This window comes from Phyllobates terribilis, unplaced genomic scaffold, assembly GCF_046119375.1.
Source record: "Phyllobates terribilis strain yellow unplaced genomic scaffold, ASM4611937v1 Scaffold_11__3_contigs__length_659146591, whole genome shotgun sequence".
Lineage (NCBI taxonomy): Eukaryota > Metazoa > Chordata > Amphibia > Anura > Dendrobatidae > Phyllobates > Phyllobates terribilis.
In genome coordinates this window covers 142,833,897-142,851,970 of record NW_027362771.1, presented here as the reverse complement: position 1 = coordinate 142,851,970, position 18,074 = coordinate 142,833,897, and the positions used below count along the sequence as shown (strand labels likewise).

At 48.9% G+C, this 18,074-nt stretch overlaps 1 protein-coding gene across 1 annotated transcript in view; it reads left to right on the top strand.

Moving 5' to 3' along the window:
• The window catches only part of LOC141167233 (solute carrier family 23 member 1-like), a 526,465-nt gene that overhangs the window by 366,415 nt on the left and 141,976 nt on the right, over window positions 1–18,074 (top strand). Inside the window, exon 9 of the mRNA XM_073654677.1 lies at window positions 8,239–8,347. Coding sequence (XP_073510778.1) covers window positions 8,239–8,347 — 109 coding nt within the window. The remainder of the gene's footprint in view (window positions 1–8,238; window positions 8,348–18,074) is intronic.

The window sequence follows — 18,074 nt, the reverse complement described above, 5'->3', positions numbered from 1 at the left end:
CGGGCATTCAAGCTCTTGGCAGCATCAAGATAGATCAGATTTTTATGATCAGTGAAAACCTGAATGGGAAATTCAGCACCTTCCAAGAGATGACGCCAGTGTTCAAATGCGAGTTTAATAGCCAGCAATTCCCGATTACCAATATCGTAATTAAGTTCAGTCTCAAAAAATTTTTTTGAAAAAAAGGCACAGGGATGTACTCCATCCTTGCTTTCCTGAGACAACACCGCGCCGACCCCCACAGAAGAAGCATCAACCTCAACCAAAAACGGCTTAGTCACATCAGGCTGCATAAGGATGGGAGCAGATGTGAGCCTCTCCTTTAGAAACACAAAAGCTTCAATGGCCTCAGAAGTCCACTGAACCGCATTAGCACCTTTCCTGGTGAGATCGGTCAGCGGTTTGACAATAATAGAAATTTTTTTTAGGAATTTTCTGTAATAATTGGCGAAACCAAAAAACCTCTGTATCGATTTCAAACCAATAGGCCTAGGCCATTCCTGCACAGCTTGAACTTTAACCGAGTCCATCTCAAAACCTTCACTGGAGATAATGTAACCCAAAAAACTAATTCTCTGTACAGCGAACTCACATTTCTCTAGCTTAGCAAAACGCGAATTGTCCATTAATAACTGTAAAACGTCACGTACGCTCCGCCAATGAGACTCCAGATCAGGCGAATAAATCAGAATGTCATCCAAATACACAACCACATTTTTGCCGATCAAAGGTCTAAGGATGTCGTTAATAAGATTCTGAAAAAATGCTGGAGCATTGGTAAGGCCAAAAGGCATAACCAGATTCTCAAAATGACCCACAGGAGTGTTAAAAGCAGTCTTCCATTCATCTCCCTCCTTCATGCGCAACAAATTGTATGCCCCCCGGAGATCAATTTTAGAGAACCACTTGGCCCCCACTAACTGGTTAAACAAATCAGGAATCAATGGCAGTGGGTAAGGATTGCGTACAGTAATTTTATTAATCTCACGAAAGTCCAGACAAGGATGTAAACCGCCACCTTTTTTTTTTACAAAAAAAATCCAACAGCCGCAGGAGACTTGGAAGGCCTAATGTGACCGGCGGCCAAGCTTGTCTGTATGTATTCCTCCAAAGCCTTTCTCTCAGGAATAGTAAGATTAAATAAATGACTTTTAGGAAGAGTCGCTCCAGGGACAAATTCAATGGTACAATCATAGTCTCTATGGGGAGGCAAAATTTGTGACTCCTCCTCAGAAAAAACTCTCCAAAAATCCTGAATAGGTACAGGTAATTCGCCTTTTTCCACCGCAGCAATACGTCCGTTACAACACTTGTCATAACATTTAGAGCTCCAGGACTTAATTTCATTGGTAGACCAATCCAGTACAGGATTGTGCAATTTTAACCAGGGCAACCCCAAAATTACTGGAGAAGGCAAATTATTTAATACTACCAAATCCAAATTCTCTTGATGAATACCATTAATAGTGAGGGGAAATTCACAGACCTTGTGAGTAACACTCTTCAAGGGAGAGCCATCAACAGAAACCACAGCAATAGGGGATGACAAAGGTTTAGGTTTTAATTTAAGTTTTTCCAAGAATCCCCCATCAATCACATTCAGAGTAGAACCACAATCCACAAATACCCGAAATTCAATTAATTCTTCCTGAGCAGCGGTAGTAGCAGATAGGAATACTCCCTTAATATTTAAACAGGCTATACGTGCATGACTGACCATTTTTTTTTCTTTGTTCATACGAAGTACACAGTTCTTAATGAAATGACCAGAATTTCCGCAATAGAAGCACAAACCTCCGGAAAGCCTGCGGTCTTTTTCCTGAGAGCGGGGTGCCATCGCCCCAATCTCCATCGGCTCTCCTTTGTCAGCACAGACCCTCTCAAGACTCGGAGCTGACATGGCAGAGGATTTACTCTCATTAACCCTTGCACGCAGTCTCCTGTCCACCCGTATAGCTAATTGCATTGCCTCCTGCAAGTTTCCAGGTGTGGGATAAGCAATCGGCAAATCCTTAACCCTTTCACCTAGCCCTGCAAAAAACAAACTTTTCAAAGCTGAATCTTTCCACCCCACCTGGGCAGACCACCGACGGAAGTGAGAACAATATTTTTCCACATTACCTGATCCCTGCTTCAGATGTCTCAATTCAGACTCAGCAGATGAGACACGATCAGGATCATCGTACAACAAACCCAAAGCAGAAAAAAAACTATCCACTGATCTAAAGCACGGATCACTAGGTTGGAGAGAAAAGGCCCATCCCTGAGGATCTTTGCGCAAAAGTGACATTATGAACCCTATGCGCTGTGATTCATCACCAGAGGATCTGGGTCTTAAACGAAAATACAATAAACAAGCATTTTTAAAAGAAAAAAAAATCTTGTTGTTCACCAAAAAATAGATCAGGCAGACGTACCTTTGGCTCCACAAAATGTGCTCCAGAACAGCTACTCACGTGTTGTTGGAGCTCGGCCACCTCCAGAGAGAGTCCCTGCAAGCGTTGAGCCAAATCTTGAACCGAGACCATGATGGAAACTGGAGGTCTTTCCTAAGAGAAATTTTTTTTTAGGCTGGACTTACTGTTATGATCTGCTACAAGCACTAAGGAAAGACAGGAGATCTGTCCCTACAATAGAACTAAACTGGATCCCTACGATGTAACGGGGAACCTGATCCTGCGATCAGACCCGCTAAAGTCCTCAGCTAGTCTGTACGAAGACCTATAGATGCAAGGGAGGGATTCCTACAAGATCTAGGGACTGGGATAAAGTTGGACACCTCCTAGCAGAAATTGTAGCAGTAAAAGACAAACACACAACATAGAACATAGAGGTCAGAAGACCTAGCAAAACTAATAGAGAAAGGTAACCGAGCACCAAGCTAGCTCAAGAGTAGTAATACAATGAAGTCCAGCAAGGCCAGGAGGGCGGAGCTGGATCAAATAGGCAAAAAAGGTCACGTGACCAGCAAACTAGAAAAAAACCAAAAGGAGAGTTCTAACAGTACTAAGGAGAGAAAGGGGAAATCTGTCCCTATAGTAAGACTAAGCTGAATCCCTACGATGTAGCGGGCTGACTGTTCCTTGCGAACAGACCCGCCTTAGTCCTCGACTAGTCTGAACGAAGACTTATAGCATAAGGGGAGGGGTTCCTAAAAGAAATAAGGTCTGGATCAAAAATGGGACACCTCCTGAACAGAGAAAGTTGTTGCAGTACACAAAAAGACAAACTGACAAAAAGGTACTAGAGGTCCCAGAAGGACCAAGTGAACTGACAGAGATAGGCACCGAAGCAGCTGGCTAGCAAAACAGTCAAAAACACTGAAGTCCAGCACAGCCAAAAGGGTGGAGCTGGAATATAAAGGCAGATGGTCACGTGACCGCAAAACACTAGTTGGATAAAGCAAACAGGAGAGTTCTAACAGTACCCCCACTTTTATGAGGATCCTCCAGACCCAGGCCTATCCGGAAACCTATTGTGGAAAGCTCTAACAAGCCTAGGAGCAGAGACATCATCCACCCATACCCAGGAGTTATCTTCGAGACCGAAACCCTTCCAGGAGACAAGATACTGTAATCTCCCTCTATGCCATCTAGAATTCAAGATACGAGAAATTTCATATTCACAATCTTCCACCACAGGAGGAACTGTGACAGTGGCATCCCTATCTGATACATCTGCCTTTTTCAACAAGGAAACATGAAACACAGGATTAATCTTCCAGGAAGTAGGGACATCCAACCTAACAGCAGACTGGTTAACAACCTGAAGCACTTTAAATGGACCCACAAACTTAGGACCCAGTTTTTTAGAGGGAATCCTCAGCCGCAGGTTCTTCGAGGACAACCAAACCATGTCACCCACAGCAAACAAAACCTCCTTACGTTTCCTGTCAAAATACTAATTGGACTTCTTGTTAGCCTCTTGAAGGTTGCAACGTACATTAGTCCAAACTCTCTCCAAATCACCAGAAAAATTCTCCTCCTCCGGCACCGCCAACCCCAATTTGGAGAACGAACCAAAAGACTAATGTCTCCCAGTACAACTAAAAAAGGTGAACACCCAGCAGAGGAGGATGTATGATTGTTAAGAGCAAATTCTGCGAGAGGCAGAAACTCAGACCACACCTCTTGATTGTCCGCCACAAAACAACGCAAAAACTGTTCTACATCCTGGTTCTTTCTTTCAGTCTGTCCATTAGACTCAGGATGATACCCTGACGAAAATGACAAATGGGCTCCCAACCTGTCACAAACAGCACGCCAAAAGCGAGCCACAAACTGAGATCCTGTATCAGAAACAATATCTGTGGGAACTCCATGAAGCTTGACAATCTCCTTAACAAACGCCTTAGCGAGTGTCTTGGCGCAAGGCAACTTAATGAATGGAACCAAATGACACATCTTACTAAAACTGTCCACGACCACCCAGATGACAGTAAAACCCTCGGACACAGGTAGATCACTAATAAAATTTATTGTGAGATGCGTCTAAGGTGCACTAGGAACCTCCAGAGGGCAAAGCAACCCCGCAGCAGGAGTATGTGAAGCCTTTGACCTAGCTCACACTGTACATTGATGCACCCACTTGATAACTTCTTTATGCCATCCAGGCCACCAAAAACTGCGACTGATGAGTCTCTTAGTCTCAGAAATTCCTGGATGACCTGCCAACCGAGACTCATGACACTCCAGAAACAAATCTCTCCTAAAGGCTCTAGGCACGAACAACCTCCCATGGGGAGTGTTAGATGGAGAATCATCTTGAGCTTTCAGAATCCCATTCTCCAAAACGGAGTCCAATTCCGCCCCCACAACTCCTTTCTGTAAAATGCTCTCCTCTTCCCCGGCACCGACCGCAGGAGAGAAGCTGCGAGATAAAGCATCGGCTTTAACATTCTTAGTACCAGGGATATAGGTAAAAAAAAATGAAACCGAGAAAAAAAAGTGCCCACCTAGCTTGACGGGCATTCAAGCGCTTGGCAGCATCAAATTCTTATGATCTGTGAAAACCTGAATAGGAAATCTAGCGCCTTCCAAAAAATAACGCCAATGTTCAAACGTGAGTTTAATAGCCAGCAACTCCCGATTTCCAACATCATAATTCAGTTCGGTTTCCGAAATTTTTTTTCGAAAAGAAGACGCAAGGATGTACTCCATCCCTGTTCTCCTGAGACAAAACTGCTCCGACCCCCACTGATGAAGCATCGACCTCGACCAAAAAAGGCTGCATAAGGATAGGGGCAGAACTGAACCTTTCTTTGAGATACTTAAATGCTTCAATGGCCTCAGTAGTCCACTGGACCGTATTCGCACCTTTCCTGGTGAGATCGGTTAGAGGCTTAACAATTACAGAAAAATTCTTAATGAATTTCCTGTAATAATTGGCAAAACCCAAAAATCTCTGTATAGATTTCAAACCAATAGGCCTAGGCCATTCATACACAGCCTGAACCTTCATCGGGTCCATCTGAAAGCCCTCGCTGGAGACAATGTAGCCCAAAAAACTAAATTTCTGCACAGCAAACTCACATTTCTCCAGCTTAGCAAAGAGTGAATTATCACTCAATAGCTGCAAAACTTCACGTACACTCTGCCAATGGGACTCCAGACCTGGCGAATAATTCAATATGTCATCCAAATACACAACCACATTCTTACCAATCAAAGGTCTCAGGATGTCATTAATAAGGTTCTGAAAAAAATGCAGGTGCATTGGTGAGACCAAAAGGCATCACCAGATTCTCAAAATGACCTACCGGAGTGTTAAAAGCAGTTTTCCATTCATCACACTCCTTCACTGGTAACAAATTGAATGCCCCCCGGAGATCAATTTTAGATAACCACTTGGCCCCCACTAACTGGTTAAACAAGTCAGGAATTAACGGCAATGGGTAGGAATTGCGTACGGTAATCTTATTAATTTCACAAAAATCCAGACAAGGATGTAAACCCCCATCCTTTTTTTTAACAAAAAAAAATCCAACTGCCACAGGCCACTTAGAAGGTCTAATGTGACCAGCAGCCAGGCTAGTCTGTATGTACTCCTCCAAGGCCTTTCTTTCAGGGATAGTCTGATTAAACAAGCGACTCTTGGGAAGAGTAGCTCCCAGAACAAACTCAATGGCGCAATCATAATTCCTATGAGGAGGGAAAACTTGCGACTCCTCCTCTGAAAAAACCCTCCAAAAATCTTGAATAGGTACAGGTAATTCCCCTTTTTTCACAGCCACAAAGCGACCATTACAACATTTATCATAGCACTTCGGACTCCAAGACTTAATCACATTAGTAGACCAGTCCAGCAAAGGATTGTGCAGTTTTAACCAAGGCAATCTTAGAACGACCGAAGAGGGTAAATTATCTAATACAACCAAAATTTCTTGGTGAAGACCATTGATAGTGAGGGGAAATGCAGCAACCTTGTGAGTAATACATTTCAAGGGAGTGTTATCCATTGCAATCACAGAAATAGGTGATGACAAAGGTTTGGATTTCAATTTAAGTTTTTTCCAAAACCCTTTATCAATCACATTAAGTGTTTAACCACAATCCACAAATACCTGAAATTCAATCAAATTTTCCTGCAAAGTAGTACTCCCTGAAAGAAATACTCCTGCAGAGCATAAACAAGCTATTCGGGCATACCTGACCTTTTTTTTTCTTTACTTAAACGAAGCTCACAATACTTAATCAAATGGTTAGCTTTACCACAATAAAGATACAATCCCTCGGCGAACCTCCAGTCTCTTTCCTGAGAGTGGAGTGACATCACCCCAACCTCCATCGGTTCTTCACTGTCTGAGCAAATTTTCTGGAGCTAGGACCTGGCATTACAGGAGTCTTTACCTCATTTTGCCTGGACCTCAGCCTCCTATCCACATGAACAGCTAATTGCATGGCATCCTGCAGAGTCTCAGGTGCAGGGAAATCCTTAACCCTTTCACTCAGACCAGCAAGAAATAGACATTTCAGAGCAGGATCATTCCATTTAACTTTAGAAGCCGATCTTCAAAAGTGTGTGCAATAATTTTCAATATCACCTGACCCCTGAATCAAATGCATGAGTTCTGCCTCAGCAGATGAGATTAGATCAGGAACGTCATATAATAGCTCCATAGCAGAAAAAAATTCTTCTGCCGACCTTAAGCATGGATCATTAGGTTGGAGAGAAAAGGCCCAACCTTGTGGTTCATTGCGCCAAAGTGACATAAAAAAACCAATGCGCAGTGATTCATTCCCAGAGGACCTTGGTCTCAAACGAAAATATAACAAACAAGTATTTTTAAAGGAAAAAAAATCTTGCTGTTTACCATAAAAAACATCAGGCAGTCCTACGTTGGGTTCCACAAAATGCGCTCCAGAACAGCTACTCACGTGTTGCTAGAGCTCGGCCACATCCAGAGACAATCCCTGCAAGCGTTGAGCCAAACCCTGCATGAAAACCATACTGATCCCCAAATGTCTTTCCTTTTATGTTTTTGGGCTGAACTTACTGTTATGATCTGCAACATATACTAAGGAAAGAAAGGGGAAAGCTGTCCCTACAGTAAGACTAAGCTGAATCCCTACGGTGGAGCGGACTGCCTATTCCTTGCGAACAGACCCGCCTTAGTCCTCAGCTAGTCTGAACAAAGACATATAGTATAAGGGGAGGGGTCCCTAAAAGAACTAAGGTCTGGAATAAAAATGGGACACCTCCTGAACAGAGAAAGTTGTTGCAGAACACAAAAAGACAAACTGACAAAAAGGTACTAGAGGTGCCAGAAGGACCAAGCGAACGGACAGAGAAAGGCACCGAAGCACCTGGCTAGCAAAACAGTCAAAAACACTGAAGTCCAGCACAGCCAAAAGGGCGGAGCTGGAATATAAAGGCAGATGGTCACGTGACCGCAAAACACAAGATGGAAAAAACAAACAGGAGGGTTCTAATAATTTCAGCATTGCAATTAGCGGTGAATACCGAATCAAATTTTTGGGGAAAATTCAGCGAAGCTCTCAAATTCGAATTTCAAACAATCAGCCCAACTCTATACTCGGTGCTTATTTGTACTTTTTGTTTTTTTCCTCTTTTGTTTGCTTAATTCCCTACCATGCAGTTCACTAATATAGGGCCTACATAGAGCGAATCCCTGAATCTATTTTTGTCCCTGTATATATGAAGAGTCTATGCTTAAAAATAAAATGAATCTACAAATATATGTTTATTAAAAGTAAATATGTATCTTTTCTCTTATAGTATGTGGATTTAAACTCCTCAAGAAATCTTTTTGTTTTGGGATTTTCCATGTTTACTGGTCTTGTTATCCCAACATGGTTGGAAGGTCACCCTGGGTTTATAAGTACAGGTAAGCTGTATTCTTTCTTATGATACAAAGATTTTCATATCGTTATAAAGTTTATGCAACTTTTTCTTGTCTATGTGTAAAATTATTCTATTTGTAGGAAATGATGAAGAATCGTGCTTCTTAATTGAGTTCCATTGAATTTTGTTTATTATTGCAGTGTGACAGCATTGCACTGTATGACACCTCTGTCAACTGCTGCACTTATTACATTGTACATATTAAGCAACCAAATGCATTCTTTTACCCTACTGAAAGTAGGTTGCCACTGCTTAGGTAGGCCTCCTAATATCTGAGTTTTATTTTTTCTTCACCGAGAAAATTTGGATTATCTCAACATTACACATTGCAGTAACCTCATAATGTGCTATACAAGGAATTATTATACTGCATAATGAAGTGACCAAGGTGGCTATTGCACCAACATGGAGTTTTCCCAAAAGGCCATACCATTCTAGGTGATCACTGACTTAAAGGCATAGTGATTGGGGCCAGTCTTTATTCGTGAATGGTGGAATAGCAAAAGTATTTAAATGGGATATCCCAGACTTTAAAAAAAAATTGTGCTTAAGCACTAAGAGGCATGTAGTTGCTAACAGAGGCAACTACCTGCCTGTTGTACCAGACGCCGGTTATTGATCACTCCTGCCGGAGATTCAGCTGCTCCCTGTCAACAGAGCAGCAGTTTCTCTTCCTGTTGACAGGGCGGGACTACTGGTGTCATGTTGGTTGACAGATGGCTTCTCCCAGTTAGACAGCTGGAGCATGGACACCATCAGTCCCGCCCTGTCAACAGGGAAAGAAACTGCCGCTTTGTTGACGTGATATTAGCAGAAGTCTGTGACTACTCTGCCTGTTAATGCTTAGGCACATTTTTTTTTAAAGTCTAGGATATCCCCTTTAATAAGGAAAGTCACAGCTATTACTGTGATGAACCTGTAGCCGCCATCTTGGTAATGATAAATCATATCCAGGGATGGCCACACTTCAGCAGCCCCCACCCTTGGGACCTTCTGTTAAAACGTCAACTAGATAGTTTCCCCCCATCCAGGCTCCTGTAAGATAAGAAGCCTACTTAACACTTGAATGCTAGGAGCTTCAAAGACTTCGAGAGGAAACACAGCCAGCAGGGGGGGGTGCTTCGTCTATCTGTACCTGACCATTTGTCCCATAGGACTAGTTTCTTTGTCTGTCACAAGCATGGAGGCATAAGATATAGAAACATGAAAAGTACACGCATGTTGCGTGGGATGGGCCAATAAAAAAATATCACGGCGTCCCGGAGCCATTGCGCACACAAGCCTCCGCGGTAGACGTTTGTACGTGCTCTGGAAGCCAAGATATAGCGCTGAGCCATTCCTGAGGACCGTATGGTATCATAATTGATATCAAAAGGTCGGTTACGGCGGCCCGAATCCGTGGGAACCCCTGTGGGTATCCTGAGACCATCCCAGAAGAAGTTATTGGGTTCCTTAGAATTTGGGCTTCTGATCGAAGTTAGACCTGAGGGTGGAGACTGAGTCAGCTGACCTCACCAGCAGTGGGCGGGACAGGGCAGGTAAGAGAGCAGGACAGACAAGAGACAAGTCAGTCTTGACCCAAGAGTGGTGTGCTGAACATCTGAGCACCAGCTGAGGCCACCAAGGGGAGGAGCAGTTTGACCATGCGGTGGTAGGCCTCAGCCTGTAACAAAGAACCGTGCCTGCGATCGCAGAATCCTCTCCCTGCGTCACAAGAAAATCAAGAAACCGGTAACTGATATGCTGTGGTGATTCTGTGTGTTGTATTCCATTGTTGTATAGTTTAGCCTGACCTTATACCTGTGTATATTTAGTTGTATATCGTGTATCTAGTGTATTATTATAATCAATTACCTCAAGTAATTGTGGGCCTGCCTTTTATTCTGCATAACGAACGCACGTCCGTGTGAGCTCGGCTCAAGCCAAAACGCTACCCAGGGTTGGTTCCTGACCCGATATAGGCCCATTCACGGACTGGGCGTATATCTAAAATAGGGACTGGTGGCAGCATACCAACTGGGGATTGGGGAAGGCTGGTAGTGACGGTCGGAGGTTCAGATATATATATTCCTGGCGCGGCCAAGGAAGATATATATACCGCCCTCACTACAGAGGGCCCCGATACCCAGTAGGTTACAGGACAGTCTCCCTGGCGACCGCTTATCCTAGGTGCAGTTCCTTGACTGACCTGAGGCTAAGAGGGCGCTAGCGAGTTGTGCTGTGTAGTGACGTTACGGTTTAGTGACGTTGAAGGGATAACACACTACCGTGTTCCCTGCGCTGGTTGCAGCTACCTGGCACTACTTTCTCTAGGTGCAGTACCTTGACTGACCTGAGAGGTAAGGGGGCGCCAGAGAGCTGCACCCACCGGCCGGCTTTCATCACATTGGTGGCAGAGCGGTGGGATTGCAGAATAATAGTGTTGTGGGACCCCTACTCCCAGGCACTAAAGACTGCCAGTGGTAACTTCCACTGCTGGAGTCTTAAGGTCAGCCCAACGTTAGACGGTCAGGCTAAAAGTATAACAAGGTGTGTGCAAACTCAGGGTTGCAGCGGTGTCGGTTACCAAGATGGCAGACGGCACCAGGAGCAAGACCCTGCAAGAGGCTAATGCTACGGTCCGTGTGGCAGGAGGGGAGGACATTGTTACTCATGGCGAGGAGGAGTCCAGCCCGGGCACCTCAGGGAGCCAGTCCCCAGTATACGGTCCCGCAGTGGGCTGCCCACCACCTACCCAGCCCAGCCTGTCCAGATCACAAGCCCTTTTACAAGCGGCTATGGCAAGTCTCCAGTCTCATGGCGATGCCGTCTACAAAACCCTCCTGGCAGCATCAGAGAAGGCAGCGGAGGAGGAGCGTGCAGAGCGGGCTGCGGAGCGGGCTGCGGAGCGGGCTGCGGAGCGTGAAGCTGCAGAGCGCCGGGAGGCTGCGGAGCGTGAAGCTGCAGAGCGCCGGGAGGTTGCGGAGCGTGCAGAGCGAGCTGCGGAGCGCCAGCACCAACTGGACCTGGCCCAGCGGGGGCTTCCGCTAGAGCAACCAACCCATCAGGAGACCAAGTCGTCCAAAGTCCGAGCTGAGGACTTCCCTCTACTGGAGAAGGATGGGGACCTGGACTCCTTTCTGGTGGCATTTGAACGGACCTGTCTTCAGCACCATCTGGCCCGGGATCAGTGGGCCAGATACCTGACCCCCCGTTTGAGGGGTAAGTCCCTGGATGCCTTGGGGGACTTACCTGCCGGGGAGGTACAGAACTACGACTGCATCAAGCGGGCCCTGATCCGGCAGTACAACCTCACTCCCGAGTCGTACCGCCAGAAGTTCCGGAGCCTGCTGCGTGGCCCCAAGGACACCTGGACCGATCATATGCGGGCGCTGTTGAGAGCCGCAGAGCACTGGACCTCGGGTCTAGCGCTTACTACCCGCCAGGAGGTCCAGGAACTGTTCGTCACGGAGCAGTTCTTGTGGAACTGCCCAGAGGACCTCCGACAGTTCCTCCGTGACCGAAAACCAACAGGGGCTTCTGCTACAGCCGCCCTGGCAGACGAGTATGCCAATAACAGGGCGCCTGAGCTGAAGAAGTCTGCCAGCAGCACCTGGAGAGGGGGTAAGCCCAGTCATGCCCCTGTTTCCCCGGCCCCTAGAACACAAGGGGTGTATCCCCCTGTTGCCCTCTCCAGGCAAGGACCAGACGTAAGACGTTGTCATCTATGCAACAAACCAGGACACTTTAGGGCTGAGTGTCCCCAGCGCCAAAAGACCCCATCCCAGTCCCAGAGAGCGCCCAATGTTTTGTGTGTGGGAGGGGGTGGTGGTAGGTCCCTGGACAACATCCAACCCGTCACCATAGGCCGTTCTGCGGTCATGGGACTGCGGGACACGGGCGCTGAACGAACACTGGTACGGCCTGAGGTGGTGTCCCCCCAGGACTTGGTACCAGGAAAGACTCTTTCCGTCTCCGGGGTTGGAGGCGTGGAGCCGGCACTTCCCGTTGCCATGGTGTATTTGGACTGGGGTGCCGGAAGGGGGATGCGGGAGGTGGGAGTAACGCCAAATATTCCCGCAAATGTTTTATTAGGGACCGACTTGGGGCGTCTAGTATCGCAGTATGTACCCTCTGAACCCCCAAGTTCGGCCCCCCAAGAGTGTATTGATTTGTCTGCTGCTAATGCCAACCATGTTGTATGTAGTGTGTGTCCTGCTGAGGAGGAGGGAGTGAAACCTGAGGGTAACACCTGCACAGACACAACACAAACAGGGTTAGTGAAAGCAGGTGGGGAGTGTGGGGATGCCCGCAGAGGTGCTCAGCCGGCGTGCCGTGACCTCTTGTCCTCCGGTGAGGGAGGGGGCGGGCAGGATTCTGTAGAGGGAAGCTCAGGGATGGAGAGGGGGGCAGCTACCGGCAGTGTAGGGCTCCCAGGGGTATCCAGGCTGCTGAGTATAGGCCCACTGCAGGGGGAGGAACAGGCCATGGGAGGTGGGGGTGTCCCAAGAGAGGAGCCGCCAGGTAAGACCCCAGGGCAGGAGTTCCCCACATCCGAGATGTCCAAAGGCCTAGGAAGCCTGCCTGATCGGGCGGCTTGGTCAGAAACAGAGGGGAAGCAGGCACTACCCACGGTCACAGCGGTCATAGCCGCTGTCACCAGGAGTGGGAGCGCCGGAGCCCAAGGAGCCTTGCAGAGGTCCGACGGCTTCCCCACTTCTGACCAAGTGTCTGCCGGGTCAGACAGCGGCCAGGTGACATGCCCGGAGGGGCTGACGGAGGATGTGGCAGTTTCGTCGATTCTGGCCACATCAAGTCAGGAATTTCAGGCTGCGTTGGAAGCAGACGACAGCCTGAAAGCTCTCAAGGAACAGGCGGCACAGCCTCCCATGGAGTCAGACTGCGAGCGTGTGGTCTGGGACCAGGGACGGCTGTACCGGGTAACGGTCCAGCAGGGTTCACCGGAGGCGTGGCCCAGGGACCGACAGTTAGTGGTACCCTATCCGTTCAGGGCGGAATTGTTGCGGATCGCACACGAGATTCCGATGGCCGGACACCTAGGGATCGCTAAAACCAAGGCCAGGATAGCTCAGCATTTCTACTGGCCTGGGATGGGAGCCGCGGTGGGTGCCTACTGCCGTTCGTGTGACACCTGTCAGAGGGTGGGGAAGGCGGGGCCGCGCCCCAAAGCCCCACTGGTAACTCTGCCAATCATCGAAGAGCCTTTCTCGAGGGTCGCTGTGGATCTTATTGGACCTCTGTCCACTCCCAGCCACTCCGGGAAATGCTTCATACTCACGGTAGTGGACTATGCCACCCGGTACCCGGAAGCGGTAGCTTTGTCGTCCATTCGGGCCGACAAGGTGGCTACCGCCTTACTGGAGATCTTCTCCAGAGTGGGTTTCCCCCAAGAAATGCTCACCGACCGAGGGACCCAGTTCATGTCGCGGCTGATGGAGTCCCTCTGTAAGCAAATGCAGGTGCAACATCTGGTGGCCAGCCCGTATCACCCACAGACTAATGGCCTGTGTGAGCGGTTCAATGGCACCTTAAAGCAGATGCTTAAGATGTTGGTCGACTCCCACGGGAGAGACTGGGAGCGTTACCTCCCACACCTCCTATTTGCTTACCGGGAGGTTCCGCAGGCCTCAACGGGGTTCTCCCCCCTTTGAGCTCCTGTACGGGCGACGGGTACGGGGCCCCCTGGCTCTGGTGAAGGAAGCATGGGAAGGGGATTTGGCCACCCCCGAGGTGTCGGTCATCGAGTATGTCGTGCGCCACCGGGACAGGATGATGGCCTTGGCAAAGCTGGTGCAGGACAATATGGCCCAGGCCCAGGCCGACCAGAAGCGGTGGTACGACCAGAATGCTTGTGAGAGGACCTACCAGGTGGGTCAAAAGGTGTGGGTACTGGTCCCCGTACCACAGAACAAGCTTCAGGCAGCCTGGGAAGGTCCCTACTTCGTGCACCAGAAACTCAATGCCGTCACCTATCTGGTCACCCTGGATCACGCCCGTGGAAGGAGGAAGGCCTTCCACGTGAACATGATGAAGGCTCATCATGAGCGGGAAGCGACTGCCCACCCAGTGTGCAACCTTCCCGAGGAAGGAGAGGTAGAAACCCTCCTGGATCTGCTCACCCAAGCCAAGGCGGGTGGGTCCATCGAGGATGTGGGGGTTGGCCACCAGCTCACGGAGGACCAACGGTCCCAGCTGGGGACCACCCTGCACCCCTTCCGGGGGCTGTTCAGCAGCCTGCCCGGAAGGACTGAGATGGCTGTCCACGACGTGGACACTGGCGATCACCCGCCGATCCGGCGTTCAGCATATCGGGCCTCTTTCGAGGTGCAGGGAAACATGCGCCAAGAGATAGACGAGATGCTGAAGCTGGGGGTGATCCAGGCATCCAGCAGCGCGTGGGCCTCGCCTGTAGTCCTCGTACCAAAGAAGGACCGAACTACACGGTTCTGCGTGGACTACCGGGGGCTCAACGCTGTAACGGCCACCGATGCGTTCCCCATACCACGCATCGATGACCTGCTCGATCGGATGGCCGGGGCTAAGTACCTGACCATCATGGATCTGAGCCGGGGGTACTGGCAGATTTCTCTGACCCCCGCGGCAAGGGAACGCTCTGCCTTTATCACCCCTTTTGGACTGTACGAGTCCACAGTGATGCCATTCGGCATGAAGAATTCCCCTGCCACTTTTCAGCGGATGGTCAATACGCTGCTTGAGGGACTTGAAGGGTACGCGGCTGCGTACTTGGACGATATTGCAGTCTTCAGTCCCACTTGGGAGGATCACCTAGAGCACCTGCGGCAGGTGCTCGGTCGGATCCACCGGGCAGGCTTGACCATCAAGCCGGAAAAGTGCCAGCTGGGCATGAGTGAGGTCCTCTACCTGGGTCACCGGGTAGGCGGGGGGGTTCTGAAGCCAGAACCTGGGAAAGTGGATGCCATCGCATCCTGGCCCACTCCTAGGACCAAAAAGCAGGTGATGTCCTTCTTGGGGACCGCCGGGTACTATAGGAGGTTCGTCCCACACTATAGCACCCTGGCCAAGCCCCTGACGGACCTCACCAAGAAGAAGCTGCCCGTCGCAGTCGACTGGACAGTCGCCTGCGAGACAGCTTTCGGGGCACTCAAGGCCGCCCTAAGTAGCTCCCCTGTACTGCAAGCTGCCGACTTCGACCGGCCGTTTGTGGTACAGACCGACGCCAGTGACTTTGGCCTCGGTGCTGTGCTAAGTCAGGTCAACACGACAGGCCAGGAACATCCTGTCTTGTACCTGAGCAGGAAGCTACTGCCCCGGGAGGTGGCTTACTCCACGGTGGAAAAAGAATGCCTGGCAATTGTATGGGCCCTGCAGCGTCTGCAGCCCTACTTGTACGGGAGCCATTTCACCGTGGAGACGGACCACAACCCCCTCAGCTGGTTACACACGGTCTCTGGGTCGAATGGCAGGTTGCTACGCTGGAGCCTCGCTCTCCAGCAGTACCACTTCTCCATTCGCCACAGAAGAGGCCGTGACCACGGTAACACTGACGGGTTATCCCGGCAAGGGGAGGGTGCAGAAGGACGCACGGGGGAACACAGGAATGTGCTACCCCCTCGCGCCCTCGTATAGGGGGAGGTGTGATGAACCTGTAGCCGCCATCTTGGTAATGATAAATCATATCCAGGGATGGCCACACTTCAGCAGCCCCCACCCTTGGGACCTTCTGTTAAAACGTCAACTAGATAGTTTCCCCCCATCCAGGCTCCTGTAAGATAAGAAGCCTACTTAACACTTGAATGCTAGGAGCTTCAAAGACTTCGAGAGGAAACACAGCCAGCAGGGGGGGGTGCTTCGTCTATCTGTACCTGACCATTTGTCCCATAGGACTAGTTTCTTTGTCTGTCACAAGCATGGAGGCATAAGATATAGAAACATGAAAAGTACACGCATGTTGCGTGGGATGGGCCAATAAAAAAATATCACGGCGTCCCGGAGCCATTGCGCACACAAGCCTCCGCGGTAGACGTTTGTACGTGCTCTGGAAGCCAAGATATAGCGCTGAGCCATTCCTGAGGACCGTATGGTATCATAATTGATATCAAAAGGTCGGTTACGGCGGCCCGAATCCGTGGGAACCCCTGTGGGTATCCTGAGACCATCCCAGAAGAAGTTATTGGGTTCCTTAGAATTTGGGCTTCTGATCGAAGTTAGACCTGAGGGTGGAGACTGAGTCAGCTGACCTCACCAGCAGTGGGCGGGACAGGGCAGGTAAGAGAGCAGGACAGACAAGAGACAAGTCAGTCTTGACCCAAGAGTGGTGTGCTGAACATCTGAGCACCAGCTGAGGCCACCAAGGGGAGGAGCAGTTTGACCATGCGGTGGTAGGCCTCAGCCTGTAACAAAGAACCGTGCCTGCGATCGCAGAATCCTCTCCCTGCGTCACAAGAAAATCAAGAAACCGGTAACTGATATGCTGTGGTGATTCTGTGTGTTGTATTCCATTGTTGTATAGTTTAGCCTGACCTTATACCTGTGTATATTTAGTTGTATATCGTGTATCTAGTGTATTATTATAATCAATTACCTCAAGTAATTGTGGGCCTGCCTTTTATTCTGCATAACGAACGCACGTCCGTGTGAGCTCGGCTCAAGCCAAAACGCTACCCAGGGTTGGTTCCTGACCCGATATAGGCCCATTCACGGACTGGGCGTATATCTAAAATAGGGACTGGTGGCAGCATACCAACTGGGGATTGGGGAAGGCTGGTAGTGACGGTCGGAGGTTCAGATATATATATTCCTGGCGCGGCCAAGGAAGATATATATACCGCCCTCACTACAGAGGGCCCCGATACCCAGTAGGTTACAGGACAGTCTCCCTGGCGACCGCTTATCCTAGGTGCAGTTCCTTGACTGACCTGAGGCTAAGAGGGCGCTAGCGAGTTGTGCTGTGTAGTGACGTTACGGTTTAGTGACGTTGAAGGGATAACACACTACCGTGTTCCCTGCGCTGGTTGCAGCTACCTGGCACTACTTTCTCTAGGTGCAGTACCTTGACTGACCTGAGAGGTAAGGGGGCGCCAGAGAGCTGCACCCACCGGCCGGCTTTCATCACAATTACATTGTACAATATGCATAAGGCAACCAGGAGAACAAACAGTTAACTAATAAGCATGTTTATCCACTTTTCTAGAGTCTCCATATGTCAATTAGTCATTGGTTTGTACCACAACTTCATACCCTGTGAAATGATTTTTCAGATCACGTCTTCTTGAATATTTGTACATGAACAGAAAAGTGATGTATTGTGCAGCCAGTAGTGGTGAGGGTTCAATGAATGTAGTCAATAATATAAGAATATAATAATAGGATCATGTAAAGGTAATTAGTTGGTGCTCGATGCTTGGGTCGAGCAAATTGGAATGCTAGGGTGCTCGACCTGAGCAACGAGCCCAATGTAAGTCTATGGGAAACTCGAGCATTTTTCAGGCGGCTCCCGCCGGCGGTCTTCAGAGGGCCTAAAATTGCCCAAATAGATGGGAACAGTGCTCAAATGACATGGGAACAGCATGGGGAAGACCCCTGGAAGCATTTATGACTCCCAGGTCACTGCTGTCAACAACGTTGTCAGAGGTATTACGCCACTTTTACGGACCCACCATAAAACATACAAAAACTAAACCAAAATGGATTTTCCTCGGAAATATGTTAAAGATCATCGTTTCCAGGGT